The 18,915-nt window shown below is 36.1% G+C and overlaps 2 protein-coding genes across 7 annotated transcripts in view; one reads left to right on the top strand and one right to left on the bottom strand.

Annotated features, from left to right (window-relative positions):
- Positions 1–5,307: 5,307 nt before the first annotated feature.
- On the top strand, positions 5,308–6,846 carry Dtd (D-aminoacyl-tRNA deacylase). 2 transcript variants are annotated; one of them, XM_076128633.1, is made up of 5 exons: positions 5,309–5,498; positions 5,594–5,684; positions 5,975–6,101; positions 6,334–6,442; positions 6,634–6,846. In XM_076128633.1, exons 1-5 carry the CDS (start codon positions 5,456–5,458, stop codon positions 6,795–6,797), a joined length of 534 nt encoding a protein of 177 aa, XP_075984748.1. In that variant the 5' UTR covers positions 5,309–5,455; the 3' UTR covers positions 6,798–6,846. The 2 variants fall into 2 exon arrangements, with proteins under 2 accessions (XP_075984749.1, XP_075984748.1); XM_076128634.1 differs by lacking the exons at positions 5,975–6,101; positions 6,334–6,442; positions 6,634–6,846 and having other exon boundaries at positions 5,308–5,498; positions 5,594–5,688.
- Positions 6,847–7,232: 386 nt separating this feature from the next.
- Jupiter (microtubule-associated protein Jupiter) overlaps positions 7,233–18,915 on the bottom strand; it is a 151,253-nt gene continuing 139,570 nt past the window's right edge. For 2 of the 5 annotated variants that reach the window (XM_076128223.1, XM_076128221.1), the window contains exons 2-5: positions 11,761–11,917; positions 11,267–11,411; positions 10,013–10,105; positions 7,233–8,615 (exon numbers count right to left, since the gene is read on the bottom strand). In XM_076128223.1, the coding sequence (XP_075984338.1) occupies positions 8,479–8,615; positions 10,013–10,105; positions 11,267–11,411; positions 11,761–11,917 (532 nt within the window). In that variant the 3' untranslated portion in view covers positions 7,233–8,478. The remainder of the gene's footprint in view (positions 8,616–10,012; positions 10,106–11,266; positions 11,412–11,760; positions 11,918–18,915) is intronic. The other 3 variants (XM_076128224.1, XM_076128226.1, XM_076128225.1) reach the window with 3 other exon arrangements.

The raw sequence follows: 18,915 nt of genomic DNA, 5'->3' as shown, positions 1-18,915 counted from the left end.
CTCGAAATTGAATAAAAAATACAAACTTAATAAAACTGTATTATTTTTCTCCCGGATAGTTTTGACTAGCTTTTTTTGTAGTATAAGAGTGCGATTTAAACCATTTTTTTTAAATCCTCTAGTCGCATTTTACTTACTTTTAAGAATGCTAAACTAAAATCATTACCTGCCTTACAAAACTGCATAGTACATACAATTACTATAACAAGACAACGACTAATGACTCTAATGACTGCAATGAGTAATGATCAAGATTGAGTTCCGGATGGGTGGCTCTGTACATAGGTACAGTCAGCTCCATAAGTCTCTTTACACCTTCATATTTTCAAAACCTCTTTATAACCCAATGTTAATAAATACGTGAACAAAGTAGAGAGGTACAATTAATTGGAATAATTTATTTCGATCACAGGCAAATGTTTTTTCGATGGAATAATACAAATATAGGGTTTGGAAAGATTGATTATGTTGAGCGACTTTTAGAGGTGACTGTACCTACGTATTGTCGCAATTTTATTATCACTACACGAGGCTGCGCCAGACGGTAGACGCTCAGTCTAGATCGTTGACCTCTGCTTCTAACGACAACATGTACAGATGGAAACAAAAATATGTATACTCTGTCATATTATTAACTGCAGTTTTATCCATGAAAATGAATAATTAACTTTTGTGTTTAGGTTTAAAGTCATTTTACGATTACTAGGTATGTATTGTTGAATAAGAGCATTAGGTTAATTTGTATTTTTGTATAAGAAACATCGATTAAAAATGTGATAGTTTATTCATATTTAGGCTCGTGGCTGTAGGTTGTATGTAGGGTTTGATATTATTTTGTTGTCATCATAATTATCCGATAGTTATCTGATAGCTAACATACCAATCCATATCTTTATCTATTTTCAACTATTTTGTTATAAAGTACTCGAAATTTGATTTCTTAATTAAAATATAATTAAGATTTTAGTAAACTGTTTTATAATCGTAATATTTCGTCAGAAAAAAGTTTTTAGAATTAAGCAAGATAAGACACGCAGGACAAGCCGCATAATATATGTAGGTATATTTCTTTAACAAAATAAAGTATGTCCTTTTGTCAATCAATCCATTAATGTCCCACTGCTGGTCAAGGGTCTCTTTCCAGATGAGTGAGGATATTAGGCACTAAGCCCTATTAAATAAAATCAAAACAAACCTTTACTAGCCATAGGAGCCTACTGTTACTATTACTTTTTTAAACTATCAAAGCTATACTGTGAAAAGGAGATAGCAATAGGATCCACATAGCCATATCCTTTTCTCACCACAAAAAATTTGACACAAACATTTCAGATTACGTCCTCGGTAATCTCTCTTTAAAAAAGCCAGAGTCCCGAGTCAAAACAATTCTTATCAGTGTGACGTAACCGTCTGTACGAGCAAAGAGGTAACGAATAGGTAATACCTACTAATTGTTACTCAACTGTTGCGACACAGTCCACCGCGTTGTAAAACACGTGACTGGGTTTAGGTATACTTGTTTGTATGTGTGGGTACGTGGGTATATCGCACTCAATTTAATAAAGGCGTAAGTATAATAATGTGTATTTTTATTACAGTTTTAAATACAGTAAATAAAGTTTGATGTGGTTTATTTTTTAGGCATATTTAAATAGATATTACTGCAATATTTTGTTAATTAAAGACGATAAGCCAACATACGGATGCAACGTAGAATACATAACTGAATAGTTATAAATTCAATATTTGGCCAATATGGTATATATTTCTTTCTATATTATTATATTTACTGTTTAGGTTTGTTTTTAACACATTTTGAAGATTATACCTATATCTTTGCACAATGTCTCAGAATCAAAACTATAAAATAAAGTATAGAGAGAGAGAGTGAGATAATCAGTTTTTCGTCTGATAAAAATAAACTGATTTTATTCCACTTACGCCTTTATTTCCCTGGGTGTGTGATATACGTAGGTATGTGTATATATGTGTAAGCGTGAGTGTGTGCGTGCTGTCGTTTGTTTTGATTGGTCTTATATAATGTCACGTTTTTATTTAGTAAAAGGTACCTATTTGTTATTGAAATATTATGCTGTGTAAGTACGTATTGTAAGCAGGTGGGCGGTCACACAATCTGGTAAAGTTGCTTTAGTTGCAATTCGTAGGGGGCAAATAAATGCAAGTTGCTTAATATCATATTGCAAAATTTGTACACTTAATTTTACTGCAAAAGCACTTGTTACCTTCCCTGTTAGCAATGATATTAGAGTTGATTTATTTATAAACTTGATATATCTACAAACCCTCTGAAATCCTGACTGTGGGACGTTGCAGCTATTGGAAAGGAGTTGATAAGGGCTGCATTGCTTCGGATAGCTTGCTAGCATGCCCGAATGTCTCTATTCTATGATTGAACAAATCCGTTGGTAGAGACATATCTGACTTATTTTAATTGTAAAACTATGGGTAAGAAATAATAAGTCTAGGTTCAGAAACTCTATGACAGTTGCCGCTAATTTCAGGAAAAAGGAAAATGTACATTATCTTTCATAGAGAATAATTGTATATTTTAAATGTTTTCCTTTATAATTATGTTGGATGTTTAGGGGAAACCTGAAGTGGTTTTGCCTTAAAACAGCTGATGGGGAAATACTTGATAACTATCCGCCCATTTTCAAATAACTAGTAGTTAATATAGAAATAACTAAAACCAATCCTTATTACTACTCGTGCTGTAGATAAGTGCAAAAGAAGATGAGGATGGATGTAGGTTTGTTTGTCTTTCACACAAAAACTACTGAAGGGATTTTGATAAAATTTTACACACAAATAGTCAATATCCTGGAGAAAGACATAGGTTACTTTTTAATAGTAATTCGTCCTCTCGAACGGAATCTCGTGCTCAAGCTAGTTTAATATAAACATTGACTACGATCCTACGATTAGAAACACTTATCTCCTTCAAATATCTAATTACGAATCCTTCACTTAACTTAAAATAAAGTAGTTCTTTACTGTGTCACGCGCTCAACGTCTATCTCTATTTTAAGTACTTAGGTACTTGTTATATCATTGTCATAGAAACAATACTTTAGACTGTTTGTTGTTGACACTTGAATTACAATAATACCTTGGTCCAGTTTCACGCCTTACGGATAAGTGTCATATAACCTATCTGATAGATAAATAGTGACAGCAAATGTGTAAAAGCAACTGTCAAACATTCCGCCTGATAGGTTAAATTTTTGAAGTAAAACCGAGGGTAGACTTTCTCATTGCATGACGCCTAAATCGGTACCTAACCGTTATAAGAGTGTTATCGCCAGGCATCATCACCTTGATTTTCTTGACGTTTCGGTCAAGTTGTTTTATTTCAAATTTTAATGCATGTTCACGATGATTCATAGGAGTAGACTTAGTAGATCTTTCGGGTCTAGAAAAATCAGATAGCACTGAGCTATACTTTTATAATAATTACAGTTAGATATACAAATTGTACAGGGAAATCGAAAGATGTAAGTAGGTACGTAGCAAACATTAACAACTCCCTGTTCCAATAAAACAGGATACAATCACCAAATTGTTTTCACGAGTGCTCAGTTACTCACGCCCACACTTCGGGTGACTTCGGCGATGTTCGGCAGTATTCGGGCGGTCGCACGTGGCGGGGCCACGTGACATGCGCACACGCACTTGACCCAAGCGCAACGCCCGCCCCGGGGAATGACCTTGCGAGCTCCACGGCTGCCGGCCTGCCCTTCAAGCAAGTAAATAAATACCTTTGTTGTGATTATGACGAATTTATGTAAATGTTCATGAATAAAAATTATGTACTGTCTGATGTAGAAATATTTACCTATTAGTGTTTCATATAAAAAAGTATTGAAGCTTTTCATTATTTTCATGAATTGATTTATTTTCGGTTGTTATTTTTCTCTTACACACAGGTACGTGGCTCTCACCTGAAATATTTTATTTTTCGGCTTACGCGCGAGTCTCACTTTTATTATATCGACTCTATACTATACCTTCATGGTAGGAAAATAAATATTTTTTTACCATGCAGAGATTCTGTATAAGTAGATACCTTTGTTTTATACAAAAAAAAATTAGAATTCCTCTCATTACCTAGCCTAGGTACAAAATAAACATTTTTAACTTTGTAACTCTTATTTGTTTGCAGTCGGTTAAAATGATTTATGTAGCTAGGTATTTGAGGTTAAACTTTATAGCAAAGCAAAAAAAATATTTAATGTTTATCACCTGTGAAATATCGTCTCCCTTTAAACAATTAAAAATAAGTCCATTGACTTAAATTATCACGGCGTGACGTCAATGTTTAATCATTGGCTCGGTGCAAATCATTATCATAATTTATTTATCAACAAAAATAAATTCTTAGTAAATTATCAGAGTAAACAAGTAGAAAAATTGTAAACAGTAGAGAAATACACACATACATACATGCATAATACCACGCCTATTAAACCCGAAAAAATGTAAGCAGAGGTGTATGAAATATTATATACCTACCTACCTACCCTCTTTTTATTGTTAATAATGTTAGTCCCAGAGATAGGTGTCTTATGTGCTTGCGTATTAATATTCTAGTTGCGACGTTCTGGCGAGAAATAAAGACATAATTAATTAACGAAGTGATAGAATCCGGCAATAGACAGATTTTTAGCGTGATTAATATCTTTTTTTTTACGAAATTAACATAACGTGGAGCATTAAAACGGTTGTCAATTCAATAAATAATACAGCATAATAAAATTATAGCCTAGGTAGGTACCTACCTAGGCTATAATTTAAGTTTAAAATTTAGGTAAAAAAGGTTAAATTTAAAATAAAAGCTGCAAGCAGTATTTTTAATAATGGTATAATATATAATATAATAAAAGGCTCTGTCGTATTTCAAATTCAGTAAAATTCAACAGTTAAGTTTAGTTGCAAATTAATAGTTGCTTCGGAAAACGCCAACAAAACGTAGATATAATTATGAAGCTTTTCCATTTATTTTATCGCTGAAGTTCACAAGTGGCCTCTGTTGCTGATTGTAAGCACTAAGCACGCATACGATTTATTAGTTCTGCCACCGGTCACTAGGTAGCGCTTATCCAAAGAAAAAATTTGGTAGTTTATTTATAATAATTAATCGTTCATTGTAGTTTATTTTTGATATTGATGATTGATTGATAATAAGTGCTGGATAATCTGCATAAACTTAAATAAAATAACTCAACATGCTATGAATATTGTATTACAGACCATTTCACGATGCAAAAATAAAACGTAATTGTCAAAATTTGACAATTCTCCCAACTTATCACGAATTTCAGTCAGAAAACAGCTGTTTTCAATTTATTTATGTTTGTAAAATTCTGGTTAATTTACTCAAAGTTCGGTTATTAATTAAAAAAGTAAGGAAAGGGTACAGTGGCAGTAATTCACAATGAAAGCTTTAATACAACGTGTTATGAACGCTAAAGTAACCGGTAAGTATTTTTTAGGTTATTATTATTTTTCGATCTATACAAAATTTTGATATATTAAAAGCTGGTTCTGGTGACTGAAATCCTTATTTTTACAGTTAATGGTGAAATAATAAGTAACATAGAACAAGGTATGTGTGTTTTTATTGGAATATGCAGTACTGACACCAGAAAGGATATGGAGTATATGTAAGTACCTATTTAGTTTTTTTTTTAATCTTAATAACTTCATCCCAATTTTTTTACATAGAGGTAATGGCTGGCAGATACTTACTGGATACGATTATTTTCTGATAATATATTTAAATACTGTGGTCAGTGTATATTCTTGTTTTCTCTATTTTGTTGTTACAATCAACATAATATTATGGATTAATATTTGTTTTTGTTCCTACATGCCCCTTTTTATTAAGGCTGATATTAAAAAAACCACTTGGCTTTGTAACTTGTGGCTACTTATGAATTTCTTAATATTCCAGTGTGCGCAAGATATTGAATATTAAGTTATTTGATGACGAATCTAATAAAAGATGGAAGAAAAATGTTGTTGAAAAGCAGTTTGAAATATTATGTGTTAGTCAGTTCACATTATACAACACTTGGAAAGTGAGTAAAAATTTGACAATTATATGTTCCACTAAACCTTTGCTTTTAGATAGAGGGACCTAAGTGTTTAATTAGAAGCATAAATTGTAGACATTTAGCTTCATTTCTTTTATATAAGAAACCAATCTTTTGGTACTGAAAGAAAATTTATGTAAAATATTGCATGATCACTTCGTTTTCCTATTGTTGTTTCTCCTGTAAATGACTAACCATAAGGAGATTTTTTTTTCAGGGTAACAAACCAGATTTCCACCATGCAATGCCAGGGGAACAATCAAAAGAATTTTACGAGAATTTTCTCAAGATGCTGAAAGCTTCATATATTCCCGAAAAAATCAAAGGTGAGTGCCTAAATAAAAAAAAAACCAAACAGTTTTAACTTAGTTTCAAGTAGTAATAATTCATTAGTTTACTAACTGCTAGCGACATCTATCAGCGGTTGGTCGTAACTGTGACATATGAGTGTAGCTACTCGCCAACAGATGTCGTGCTAAAAACTATCAGTTGGACTGTACTTTTTTATGTTTTACAGATGGTCAATTTGCAGCCTATATGCAAGTAAGTATTCAAAATGACGGGCCAGTCACATTTGAAATAGAATCCCCCGCTAATTTACCAAGCAAAGAGAGAGGTGATCGCACTAAAGAGACGAAAAAGGATGTGAAAACAACTGAGGAGGTTGATAGTTTAAGTTGAATGTACTAATAGTATTATAGTTAATTTTATTTAAATATAGGATTTTTACTTAAAACTTGCTTGTATTTGCTCATCTACGAAGTTTACTAATGTGCCACATCGCCTTGCGTATTATGTAGCTCTTTCGGCACAACAAAACTGACTCGACTCACTTTGTCAGCTTGTGTCGATTGGGTTCATCTACACATATTCGGTTTTTCCACCAGGCTAGGCCGATTAATGCCGAACCTAATATGTGTGTTACGCACCTAACTGACTAATTAGATTATTTTTTTATTCCCAATAATGATTGCGTCTCATGGTTCTAGTGAGTATGCCATTGATATGTAGAGTTCAATTCCCGGTTGAGTGAAGTGTTGTTGATATTTAGCATCTTATCGTGCTTATTTTACAGTTTTCATGGACACAGGAATAGGGTAAATAACAAACACAACATTATTAATAAAAAACTTTATTTTGAAATAATGGTTATTATCTATTAACATTTGTTACATTAGGCCAGTGATTATGCGACTCCATGTTAGATAATATTAAAACGTTTTTACAAAGATGATATGCCTACGCTAAGTCTACGAGATTTATATTGCTACGCATAGATACATCACCTTACTCATACGAAGACATCTAGAACATTCTATAAACTGTTAACAGATAATCGACCAAAATATCAAATCCATTTTTAATTTAATTCTAAACGAGTAGAAAATAAACTAAAAAAAAATAAACTCGTATAAAAAGTTAAAATAAATGCATTCTATAAATCCCTCTATTTAAATATTAAGATAATGAAATTCAACAAATGAGATATTAAGAGACCCTTAGCAGTGTCGAATATTAAAGTTAAGGTTAATTTATACTTGTATCATTTAGCTCGAGTGCCGCATGATTACTATTTCTATACCGCGAAATATAGATATATAATCATTTATCTTCACGCATTAAGTTATGCCTACACACACAATGTACAATTCTTACAGAATTCCTCATCTCATTCAAGGCACTATTCATTTTGGTATATTGCTGATACGTTTCCTCACTCCTAACTCACAATATCAATGGGTTAACATATTCGTACAAGTGTGAAAGAGTACAATTTCAAGTTCTTACGATAATTGCGCGTGCAACGCTGCCACCGCAGTGCAGAGTGCGGAGATATTGTCGCGCCCCACACTCTCCCACTGTGGTCGTGACGTTCCACGCTGTCGCTATCAACTTTACAATAACTATCGAATATTACTATTATAAAAATATCTATAATCTATTCTAAATTATTCAAACGAAACTGTTACTGGGTTTAGGCTAAGGATTTAATTAACAACATATACCCTTCCAATGGACGTTGCAATTTACGTGTGCAAAAAATGGCGTTACTAGATTTGCCAAGACTACCCGAATTTAGTTGATTAACGAAATAATAGGAAAGTGAAATAAATGCATTTTTTGTTGTTTTTTTTATAACCGTCGCTTGATTCGAGCGCGTTGGGAGCTAGCATGATCTCTAGCGTGTCAAGTGTAATAAATAATGATCGGACGCATAGAGTTAGTTGCGCTGAGCGAGCGCGCGCTCGGAGCAAGCGACGGTGGTTGTTGGGTCTGCGCATGCCGGTGGTGAGCGGCGACTGGTGTGGCTGGTCTCTCGCCGCGTAGATGGAGGTGTAGGTGGGTCTATGTAGCGTGGCGTCTACCAGAGCCCGGAGGAGTAGCCACCGGGCGGCACGCGGCTGTGGTGGATCATGTGGCTTGTGCCGTTAACTGACGTCACCGTGTTGATCTGGCCGTTCATCGATTTGTAGCCGTCACCGGTGATCGGGTTGCCTTCTGAAAACATTATATTGCTCTTGTTAATATTGTGCATGTCATATTTTTTTCATACGTACGAAAAATGTGTATCTGGATAAGTTTGAATGAATGAAGTATTTAAAATGAATCTTGCTTAAAAACTACATAGAAATGGTTTTTGTTCAAAATCTTTATCATGCAGATGTGAAAAACCTAACTACATTTACCTACAAAGGAGTATATTCAATGAAAATGTTTGATAAGTATTTCATAGTACAGCGAAAAACACTTGACAAAAGCTAGACTATCAACAATTATTGAAAGATCTCTACCTACGTTGTATCAAAAGCTAATTAAAAGACCTAACTATATACAAATATACACTATAATAGTACAAATAGGAAAAAGAGAGTCGTGCTTAAGAAAGAATCATAGTTTACAAAACACGTAGATATTTACAATACAATACACTGCTTTACACAATACAACAACGATACGTTTACAGAAGACAACAAGCGGGACACAATAATAAGCACTATGTCACATCAGACGTCTAAACTTGCTTCACTAAGAACATCGGTCAAGCTACACCCTAGGAGCAAATAATAAAACGGTAATGGGTGCTCAATTTAAAAACAGTCACGAAGGAATCGACTTACAAGTTCTTCTGTACAGCAAATGAAAAGTATTGAAAGCTTTCCTGATGAGGTTGTTTCGTGTAGAGAGTCATCAGGTGATAAATTGGTGCAGAAACAACAACATTCCTTCAGTGTAAACTGAGCACCCACCCATCTCTCTTCGGCGAACATAGTCTACAAAGTACGTCTTAGGTCCGAGGTCCTGTGCATGCCGATTGCGATCAAAAAGGTATCCGGGAACGTGTTTGTGGAATATTGGCGGGAAGCCGGTCAGGGTGTGAGGACCAGGAACTATGGGTGTCTCGAGCAGAGTCACGTCAGGTATAGGCCCATCGCGTTCGTACTTAAAGAGGGTAGGCGGAGGATCCGTATGAGCAATAAGAAACGGATCGATTGGACCTCCCAAAGCGGGAATCGGATCGTATTTATAATCCGGCATCGGTCTATCACCGAGAACAGAATGCATGCCCACGAACGCGTATGGAGGCAAAGGATGATAGGGAATCTTATGTTCTTTAGGCTCTAAGTAATGCTGAGCTGGGAACGGGGGCCAGTGCCTATCGAGAACTAGTTGCGGGGAGAAAGAGTCAGGGTCAATAACTGGGTGAGACCTCTCCGGGTCGTCGGTTCGCAAACCAAGAAGAGTGTAAGGAGTCTGTCTGATGCGCGTACAGGGCTTAGTGGCAGAGTCTACGTAGTAGTCGGCTGGTTTGGGGGGCCAGTCGCGGGTGTAGTATCTGTGCGTGGGTTGTGGTTCGAGGAGCTGGTAGTAAGGGTCGTCGGGTATCAGGTCGGCACCTCGCAGGCTGGCGGCGGGGTGGCGGCGGCGCGGCGGCGGCACGGCCACGCCATCGCCTGTCACGGGATTCCTCTTCGGTGGCATGTACGTAGCTGACCATTCACAGAACAAACGGTTTTCATTCGAACTACCATCACTAGCTACTCGGGGCCTAACTTTTCTATTTTGTAACATTTCCACATCGAATATTTGCCCTATATTTGTACAGTAAACCTAGACCTACTATTAGTATCGCGTTTATCCTGGTGCTTATAAATAGGTGTATGTAATTGTATTGCGTGCATAGACACTGTTAATATTGTTTAGAATTATTAACCATTGTACACATATAAAATATAATATCATATCGTTTTCTTTAGTATTTATAATTATTGTGTAATCATGCTTCAATTTAAGCAAAGCACGCTTTCAGAAAATCATGTTAAACTGTGTCAATGATTATTACAATGAGTTATTGTCTGTTAAAATCGGCACACATTGAAATCGTGAGTTCACAGGTGAGAGAGTAAAGTATCAGAGACTTGTTACACATGTAGTATATTATAAAGCGGTTTGTTCCTAGCGTGCACGAGTGCCAAATGTTTGGAATTGAACACGGTAGCAGATGTCGATCATGCACAATCGCAACTTCATAAAAAATACTGCGATTGTTGCGAACGATCTTATGCGTTTGGAACGTGAAACGGAACGACAAACGGATTTTAGATTCAAAACTTTCTTGCACGATACATTCTTTGAACAGACTTTCCAGTGCAATTGTATCTGACAGGTATGCAATTAAATTTTAATAAATGTAGGTACGTAACACAAACATTGCTCAATTAACGACCATAAAATTCTTGTGTATAACGGTTGTATTCAAATTGAGCAATAAAAAGAGACAAGTACCTACACAAAAACATTAACATTTTTCTTTTCTTTTTGGCAATTGAAAAAACGCACAATGATTGCGAGTGCCGTTATCATTCGTTTTGTTTTATATTTACATATGCAATATGCAATTAAATTATTGACCAATATTACAATTACATAAAATGACTCAAGAACGATTAAATCACAAGCAATATGCTAGCTATTTAATAGTTCTTTAGTCATTTTATGCAATTACGGGGGTATAAAGGGTACCCTATTTCGATTCCATTTCACATCATAACGCAATTAACCACCGTGTCAATTCCCGTGAGCGTTACTAGCCGTGCTCTGTCGTGCCTACATTCGGATCGACTCACAGTGTCCAGCGAGGGCCGGCTCACCTCGGCTGGGGGTGGAAGTGGCGCTTCCGTTGGCCATCTTGGAGGGCGAGTGGGAGGGAGAGCCGCCGTTCATCTCAGAGTCGCCGAAGTGAATGTTGCTGCGGATCGTGTCGGTCACCATCGGGGAGACGGGGTTGTTGGCAGCCTGGAACAGGGGTGAGGAGGCGTGTTAGTTCTTACGATTTAACCTTCATCAACATTAGTACCAGCAGTCGAAATAGTAGAGTTTATGAAATATCAAAGATGTTAAGTTTATCATAGGTAGTTTATCTAGGGGACATTGCTTTTTTGTTGTATTCAGGAATATAAGAAGTTCATAATATATGAAATTACTGTAATCGCAAAAAAACCTTAAAACGGGACAAACACAAAGATCTCCAGGAGAATTATGTATGAAGTAGTGACACATGAATATACATGATACAAATCAAAACTCTACTGGTCATAAAAAAGCGTAAAATAAAAAAGGAAATACTAAAGTCGGGTGTACATACTCGTACCTGGCCGAAGAGGCGCGAGTGCGTGTCGCGCGGACGCGTGGGCGTGTCGCGGACGACGCGGGGACGGGACGCGCCATTCTTCACGGGGCTGCCATCAGCCTGGTCCGCGTTGAAGATCTCTGCGATGCAGCTCTTGGGCGCATTTGGCACCCTGTTGACAAAACAAAAGATAGGTTAGTTGGTGTACACATCGCTTAATGTAAAGTGCATAAAAAATGTAAAGAAAATTGGTAAAGTGATATTGTTCAACGACTGCTAAGACAGCAGCTTTGAAGAGTTTCATCCAAATATATTTTGGAGAATCTGAAGAAAAAATCATTTTTATGTTTTCACCCAAATACGTTTTAAAGAATCTGGAGAAAATATTATAGTTAATTTTTCCATAGCATGCCAACGATGCTGTCACTTTATAGTAGTGACTATCAATACATGTAAAAAAATGTATTGTGATGCCTCGCTGAAGTTTCTTCTTTGGGCACAAAAAGCTGTCACTACATTGTAGTATCCTATTTCATTTGTGTATCAACATAAAAAACGCACGAAACCTAAAACGCATTTCAATTCAATCCATTACATCTATTTACCATACCGCACTGCCCTTCATTAATCGAAATTCGATACACGCATTAATAATAACGCAATTCTGACCCCTTGCAACTGGACACGGGTGGACTCGGGTGGACACGACGGCTACCTGGTTAGGGGAACCACTTCCTGTTCGAAGGGGAATGCATTCATTTCCTGATCAAAACACATCGGGGCTTATGGACAATTACATTTTAGTAATATATTAAGGTATTGATAAATGTGTTTATGAAATGACGTTAATGGTAGTCGCGTGTTTTGACTTAGTATGCAGTAGAGGTATGGATGTAAGTAACATAAAAGCGTATTTAGAAATGTTTTATGAAATACTATTATATCTCTCAGGGCAGGGTGGGACTCCTGGGGCAATGGGCTATTTATATAATTTTTTTTTATCTTTACATTAACATTGAACGCGCAATATGTCCATTTAACCATAAATAGACGCAAACTAATCTAACCAATGCTGACGTCAGGAATACACTTTACTTAATGACTGTTACTCTAAAGACAGGGTCTTAAATTACGCCCAAAGTACGCGTGTTGGTAGCAAACTGTTGAAGTACAATAAAATACAACCAGATTTTTTAATAAAACGAAAAATGCTTTAGCTCCCACAAATAACTAAACCCGTAAAACTGCGTAATGGGTAAGAAAAGTTTTACATTCGTTCACAAATACGAACCAATTCAACAGTGAATTGAAATACTTTTTACTTTTACTCTCGTTTTATTGAAATATTAACTGCAATACGTTTTTATAGAGCCTTTTTTTGAGCAATTAATTTAATAATCGAAATGGTCGTGTACCTTACGTTTAAAACCAAACGTTACGACTTCGAGTTAATTTGAATTACTTAATGATAATCTCTGCAATATTGTCTGAGAATTGGTGCATTGGATAAAGTCGGGCAGTTTGCCAATTACTTTCCATACCCGAAGTTTGATTTAAACACTAAAATTAACAGAAAAGTGAGAGAAGTTTTCCATTTAACTCTGCTGTCAAATTATAAGATTAATAGTTGCAACAAAATCTTTATTTCGTATTATGTCCTCGACACGCATTTCCGCCAAAAACGTTAGGTAGGTTCTAAGTTCCTTATTATGATTATAGAAATACTCTTTAATAGATAAGTAATACGCCCTAAATTTTCTCTACGTCTTTCATTAACAAACTTCATTTTTAATAAATACTTTATTATAAACCTAAAATATCACAACATAAATCTATACAACACGTTCCTTACATCAATAGCATCTTGATATCAATAACAAACTTGATCAAACTTTAAACAATTGTTGAACACATATAGTGTTACATAGATATACAATCTGCGTAGATGAGTCGATAGTGCGGCGTCGCTTCCGACCACGCTTCCTTCACCTAACAATGTGTTATAAGTAGCACAGGAGATAACACATTCGTTGTACCTTTTCGCAAATGAAATGTTACATCAATGTTTTGTTTAATAAATGAAGAGTTTTTAGCAGAAACAGTTTATTGTTTCGGGCCTCAGCTCCAAAACAAGAATCAAATGCGTTTTTGTCCTTTTCGATTCAAAATCATTTTATTTACCTTTAGAGGCACGAAAATCTATCTTTAGTTTTGTATAGTATAGGTTTCAGCCCTAGACACTACGAAGAAATTGATTTGAGAAAATACACGATCAATAACCCATGCCGACTTGTCTTTATACATTTTAATGTAAACCCTAAACTCTATGCTCTAAAGATATCTAACTATCACAATGTTATGACCGCACATTGTGTTTATTCGCACGCTTACAGCTTACGCATACTATTCCTAGTCACAAGCAAAGGATACATATTTTAATATTATTGCTGTGCTTCTGTACAATTGACAATGCGAACCATTTTATTGCGCCCATTCAATGCATGATATACACAACTCGTCTAATGCACAATATTTTGTATGGCTCTTGAGAAAACAGGGTGGTCTTTTGAATATAACACGTTGGTTTTCATACAACACACATCAAATCACACATTTTCCCATAGGGTAGGGACAGACCTAAAAACGCCACTTGGTACGATCCTAACAGACTTCCCTTGCCTCATTTACATCCATACAACTTGTCATACAGTACTTCAAATCTCTACTACTATCGACTACCGACAACCTAGCTAGCTAGCGAAATTTTGACTTTTAGAATGTTCTGTCAAAATATTTCCTACGACACTCTGCAGAGGCGCTGATCAGATTTTCATACAAAATTTCTCGATGACAGGTCGGTTGTCGGTAGTCGATAGTAGTAGAGAATCGAGCTACAGGTCGTCACGTTGGTTTTCCTCATATATAAAATAGCCACAATAAGGACAAACAGTTTTTACAGTAGAATTTCGCAGAAACTTACAGGACAACGACCTCTACAGCTACAATTTATAAAGTGTCCTTTGCAAATAATGTTTTTTTCTCTTTCTTTTTCCTTTGTTCCAGTTCGCAACGAGTGTAGCTAATGGCGTACTCCCGTTCCCTCATAAGTTACACAGTACTTGGTAACATTCCAGGAACAGATTTTGGTTGAAAGATCTTGGCTACATGAAACCGTACTTCAGAAATAAGAAACAGTTTTCAGAGTAGAAAAATCTATACGCTATTAAGACAATTTATTCAGACATCATAATCATTCATAGAATGAGAAACCATTTGCTAGAATCAATCAGGTATATTCTATATAGCTCCAATTAAGGTTCTAAACTCAACGTGTAGAAGGTAGAACCATAGCTACAATGTGCGTTTAATCCTTGTCGAAGTCAATACACAGTGAATCAAGCCTGCAATTGATAACTTAGTTGCTTACACAGTAAATTAAGAAAACGTCCACAGCGTAGGCACAAGCCGTCGGCTTTACATTGTAACGTATAGGTGCAATGGTGCATTAACAATGCGTGTAGCCCGCGGCGCACCGCATGCCGCGCGCGTGCCGCCTGCCGCCGGCGGGCGCGGCAAATTGCGTGCATTACGCGTCATCAGTACGTGCGCTATACACCCAGCCTCAGATTGATAACGCTCTGATTGAATACAGCCTGCAAGGCGACCGTCAATGTACTAAACTTTGGAAGAGACGTGTTTTTTACCTTTTTTTATTTGTGTGTACTTTTACAGACTTACAAACCACTAATACATAGTACAACTAGACCCGAAATAATTATTTGTGGATCGCACAAATAATTGTGCGAATCGTGTGAGAATCGAAACTACGACTTCCCGACGCAATGGTAGCGGCGAGGCGACCTAAACTACTGCGCCTAATTTTGATGTGACAGTGATAGTTAGGTTCCGCCAGTCGACATTTAGTTTTCAAACTCACTTTAATGATGATCAGAAAGTAAGAACTACTAAAGAAGCAAAACGCAATTGACACGTTGCTGGCCCTTCAAATCTGCAAAGAAGCCGACACGCGACGAATATGCTCGATAATTAGTTCGCATATACTTGCGAACATCCATACACAATTAACTCTGACTCTATGTTTGGTGGTAAGAAGACACGCGTAACATAATCACAGTAGCGCGATTCCTATCCACTTGATCTACCAGAAATTTTAAATGAAAATCGGATCAGCGCTTCTAGTGGGCGCCGTAAGAACTATTTTTGGAGTACATTTTAACAGTCAAACTCTCGATGCTCTATAGTACCGACTGTAGAGAATCACGCTACAGAAAGCCATAAATAGCTCTCGTATCCAACAACACGTGTTTATAATTATAAATATTTAAATAAAGCTAGCTGTATAATTAGCCGCAAGAAAGTGCGTGAGAGTAAATTGTTTAATTGTGATATACATTACATAGCTTGTTTGGTTGCGCTTGCGCCGCACGCAACTAGTAAGATGGCAGACAACGTGCTGTTACTAAAATAAACAGCTGTCAAGGTGTCCAGTGAAAACAGTCTCAGAATGGTAAAAATAGATACCATGTGTGGAAAAGGAAAAGGCAAAAAAACTACACGTTTTCTTAAACAACCTTCAACTTTAATGTTATTGTTAAGAAAGGCTATAATAGCTGTTTTTATTTTTGACATTTTGACCTGTTTTCATTTTTTGCTGACTTATCTGTAAGTTGTCTAACGGTGGATAAATCCGTCCTCTACGAGACATAAATAATACTACAACTTTATGCCTTATGAAGGCTGCAAATTCATTTTAATAACACGATTTGATGATCGCAACTAACGATCCAGACATTTGTGTGCAACAGCACGCAAATTATCCCAATAACAGTGCGGATATACGAGCGTGTACCGCGTGTAGTGCAGCCAGTGTAGGTCCGAGCACTTGGAGCATAGAATATTGGCAATTATTACTGTACCCGTGTAATAACTGGCGTGGATGTGAGATCCTGCGATAGCGTCGCTAGTTAAACGGACCGTTCAGACTCCGACATCGTGTAAGATATCAAAAGTAGTTGGCCGTTTAATAGGTTTACGCCTCTGCAGCGGTTTTGCTCTACAAACGACACTGTAATGAGTACAAGCTAATGATATCTGAGGTAATGAGAGCCCGAGTAACTTTATCATACGCGGAACGAAGAGAAACCTCTTCGTTTTCAAATGAAAGGCAATACGTTACGTTTGCGGACCAACGATTGCACTTTCTCGACGATTTAAATTTAATGGGCGCCGATGACAAAAGTTTGTTTAAATCGTTCTCTTTTGAAATTGATATGCAGTTTCGAAAAAGACGCATATCAAATTACGAAAACCGAAAACATGTGTCTTTTTGGAAATTTAAATTCAATTTACTTCGAAGCTAACTGTTTCGCGGAAGCACCGCTAAGCAGTTGTGCTTACCAATCAGTAAACGATCAGCGGATTAAGCAACCTTAGGCAAGGATGTTCGATAGATTGGTAGCCTCTTAGAGGTATTTGAGCTGAGAGGTTATTAATTTTGAAGAGCACGTTAACAGCCACCCTGTGTGTTGTCAATTAAGATAATAGACATTAAGCCATATCAAAACTGAAGACATTATAACTCTACTACCTACACACTATACTAAACAAAAGAAAGAATAAAAATGTCCATTCCACAAACGGTAATACATTTAAGTGATGTTTCACTTAAATGAAAAATCAATGGTGTCGTGGCCGCAGGTCTGACTGAGCATTCGTGAATTAAAAATAAGGTAATTTGCATCGGTGATTGGTGGATGACTCGTACTCAGATAACTCCTGACTCGGTTAAGTTTCGTATCGATTTTGTTTGTCCACGCAGTGTTTTAATACTGTTTAAAAACTTATTTGCTACAACGCTACATACATATTTTATAAGCATGATTAGCTTTACCATATCCCCGGAAAAATCGATCATTCTTAGCAACACATACTTGTGAATGTAATTGGGTGTGCAAAAGACATAATTATCTAGTTTGAAACAGTGAAACAATGAGACACCGTGCACGTTTAAGTGTTCACTTAATTAGTCCATCTCATCTTCTTACAAAAATTGCAAAGTCCTCAACCCGCACTTTGACGGTGATGCATTCATTACCTAATCAGTCTCTTCTTCTAAAACTTTTATATGGCGCAGTAATGGATCAAACTTTTAAAATATTAGTCTATGAAAAGCATTGTTGACAGTTCAAAAACAAGCGTTTCGTACACGTTTTTCCTTGCCTACATTTGTTTAGATATTCTTTTAACCATTTAAAGCATAGTGTTAGAAACGGTTTCAAAGCCGGCTGACAACTTTAGATAGTGAGTACACGTCTGTGCTACAACGATACCAATGTATCAAGGGTGTTAACACAGGATTTACGGCTACCCACTATCAGTTCCGCACACTGGTACCATGTTTTAAACGTATGTGCGTTAACTACATATCATTCTGAACATGTAACGTGTTTCAACTTCATATATTATTAAATTTCGACCGAATTCGAGGCTGTCGTAAAAACGTGCGATGCTGTTAACGAATTAATATTTGAGTACTCTCGGTAACAAAATGCGGAGAAAGATATTTGACTTTATTGTCACACAATTCCTTGATATAAGTCATCACTTTTTTTCTTCATCATTATCAGTACAAGCTTTCTTTACCCAATGCAGAGTACCTATATCAAAACTAACTTCAGTTTCAATAGTTTATATCATTTAAACGTATATAAACGTATACAGTAGTAGTTTTTAAAGTTATGCTGCCATTGAAAACAACTGAAAGTGCTTCAAAATGTATTTAGGTTCGATTTCACAGCTTATAAACCGTCAGATAACCATGTAGGTTATAGCTAGATAAAGTGATAGGAAATGTATGAAAATAACTGTCAAAATATCATCTGATAACCTATCTGATATTAATCAAGGTAAAACCAAGCCTTAGTATTCACTAGTGTGTTATTCATTCCTTAGTAAATAAAGACGTAAAGCTTTTAAAATGAATAATCATGCAGCAATTAGTCAGAGCGTGTGAAGCCTTTGAAACAAACACCAACTTTCACTCATAGTCCTACTTATACAACTTACTTTGCTGAATTTAATTACGCTCGCTTCTAAATAAAGGAGCTTTGTATAAAGTGTTAGGTTACCTTTCCACTGGAGCTGAAAGGA

The sequence above is a fragment of the Anticarsia gemmatalis genome, chromosome 21, assembly GCF_050436995.1.
Source record: "Anticarsia gemmatalis isolate Benzon Research Colony breed Stoneville strain chromosome 21, ilAntGemm2 primary, whole genome shotgun sequence".
Taxonomy (NCBI): Eukaryota; Metazoa; Arthropoda; class Insecta; order Lepidoptera; family Erebidae; genus Anticarsia; species Anticarsia gemmatalis.
Note: the sequence above shows the minus strand (reverse complement) of the source record. Positions and strands in the feature narration are given on the sequence as shown.

Coding starts and splice junctions, on each gene's coding strand:
- Dtd (XM_076128633.1), top strand. CDS start 5,456: ATGAAAGCTTTAATACAACGTGTTATGAACGCTAAAGTAACCG. Junction 6,102..6,333: donor CATTATACAACACTTGGAAA/GTGAGTAAAAAT, acceptor TTTTTTTTTCAG/GGTAACAAACCAGATTTCCA. Junction 6,443..6,633: donor TATTCCCGAAAAAATCAAAG/GTGAGTGCCTAA, acceptor TATGTTTTACAG/ATGGTCAATTTGCAGCCTAT.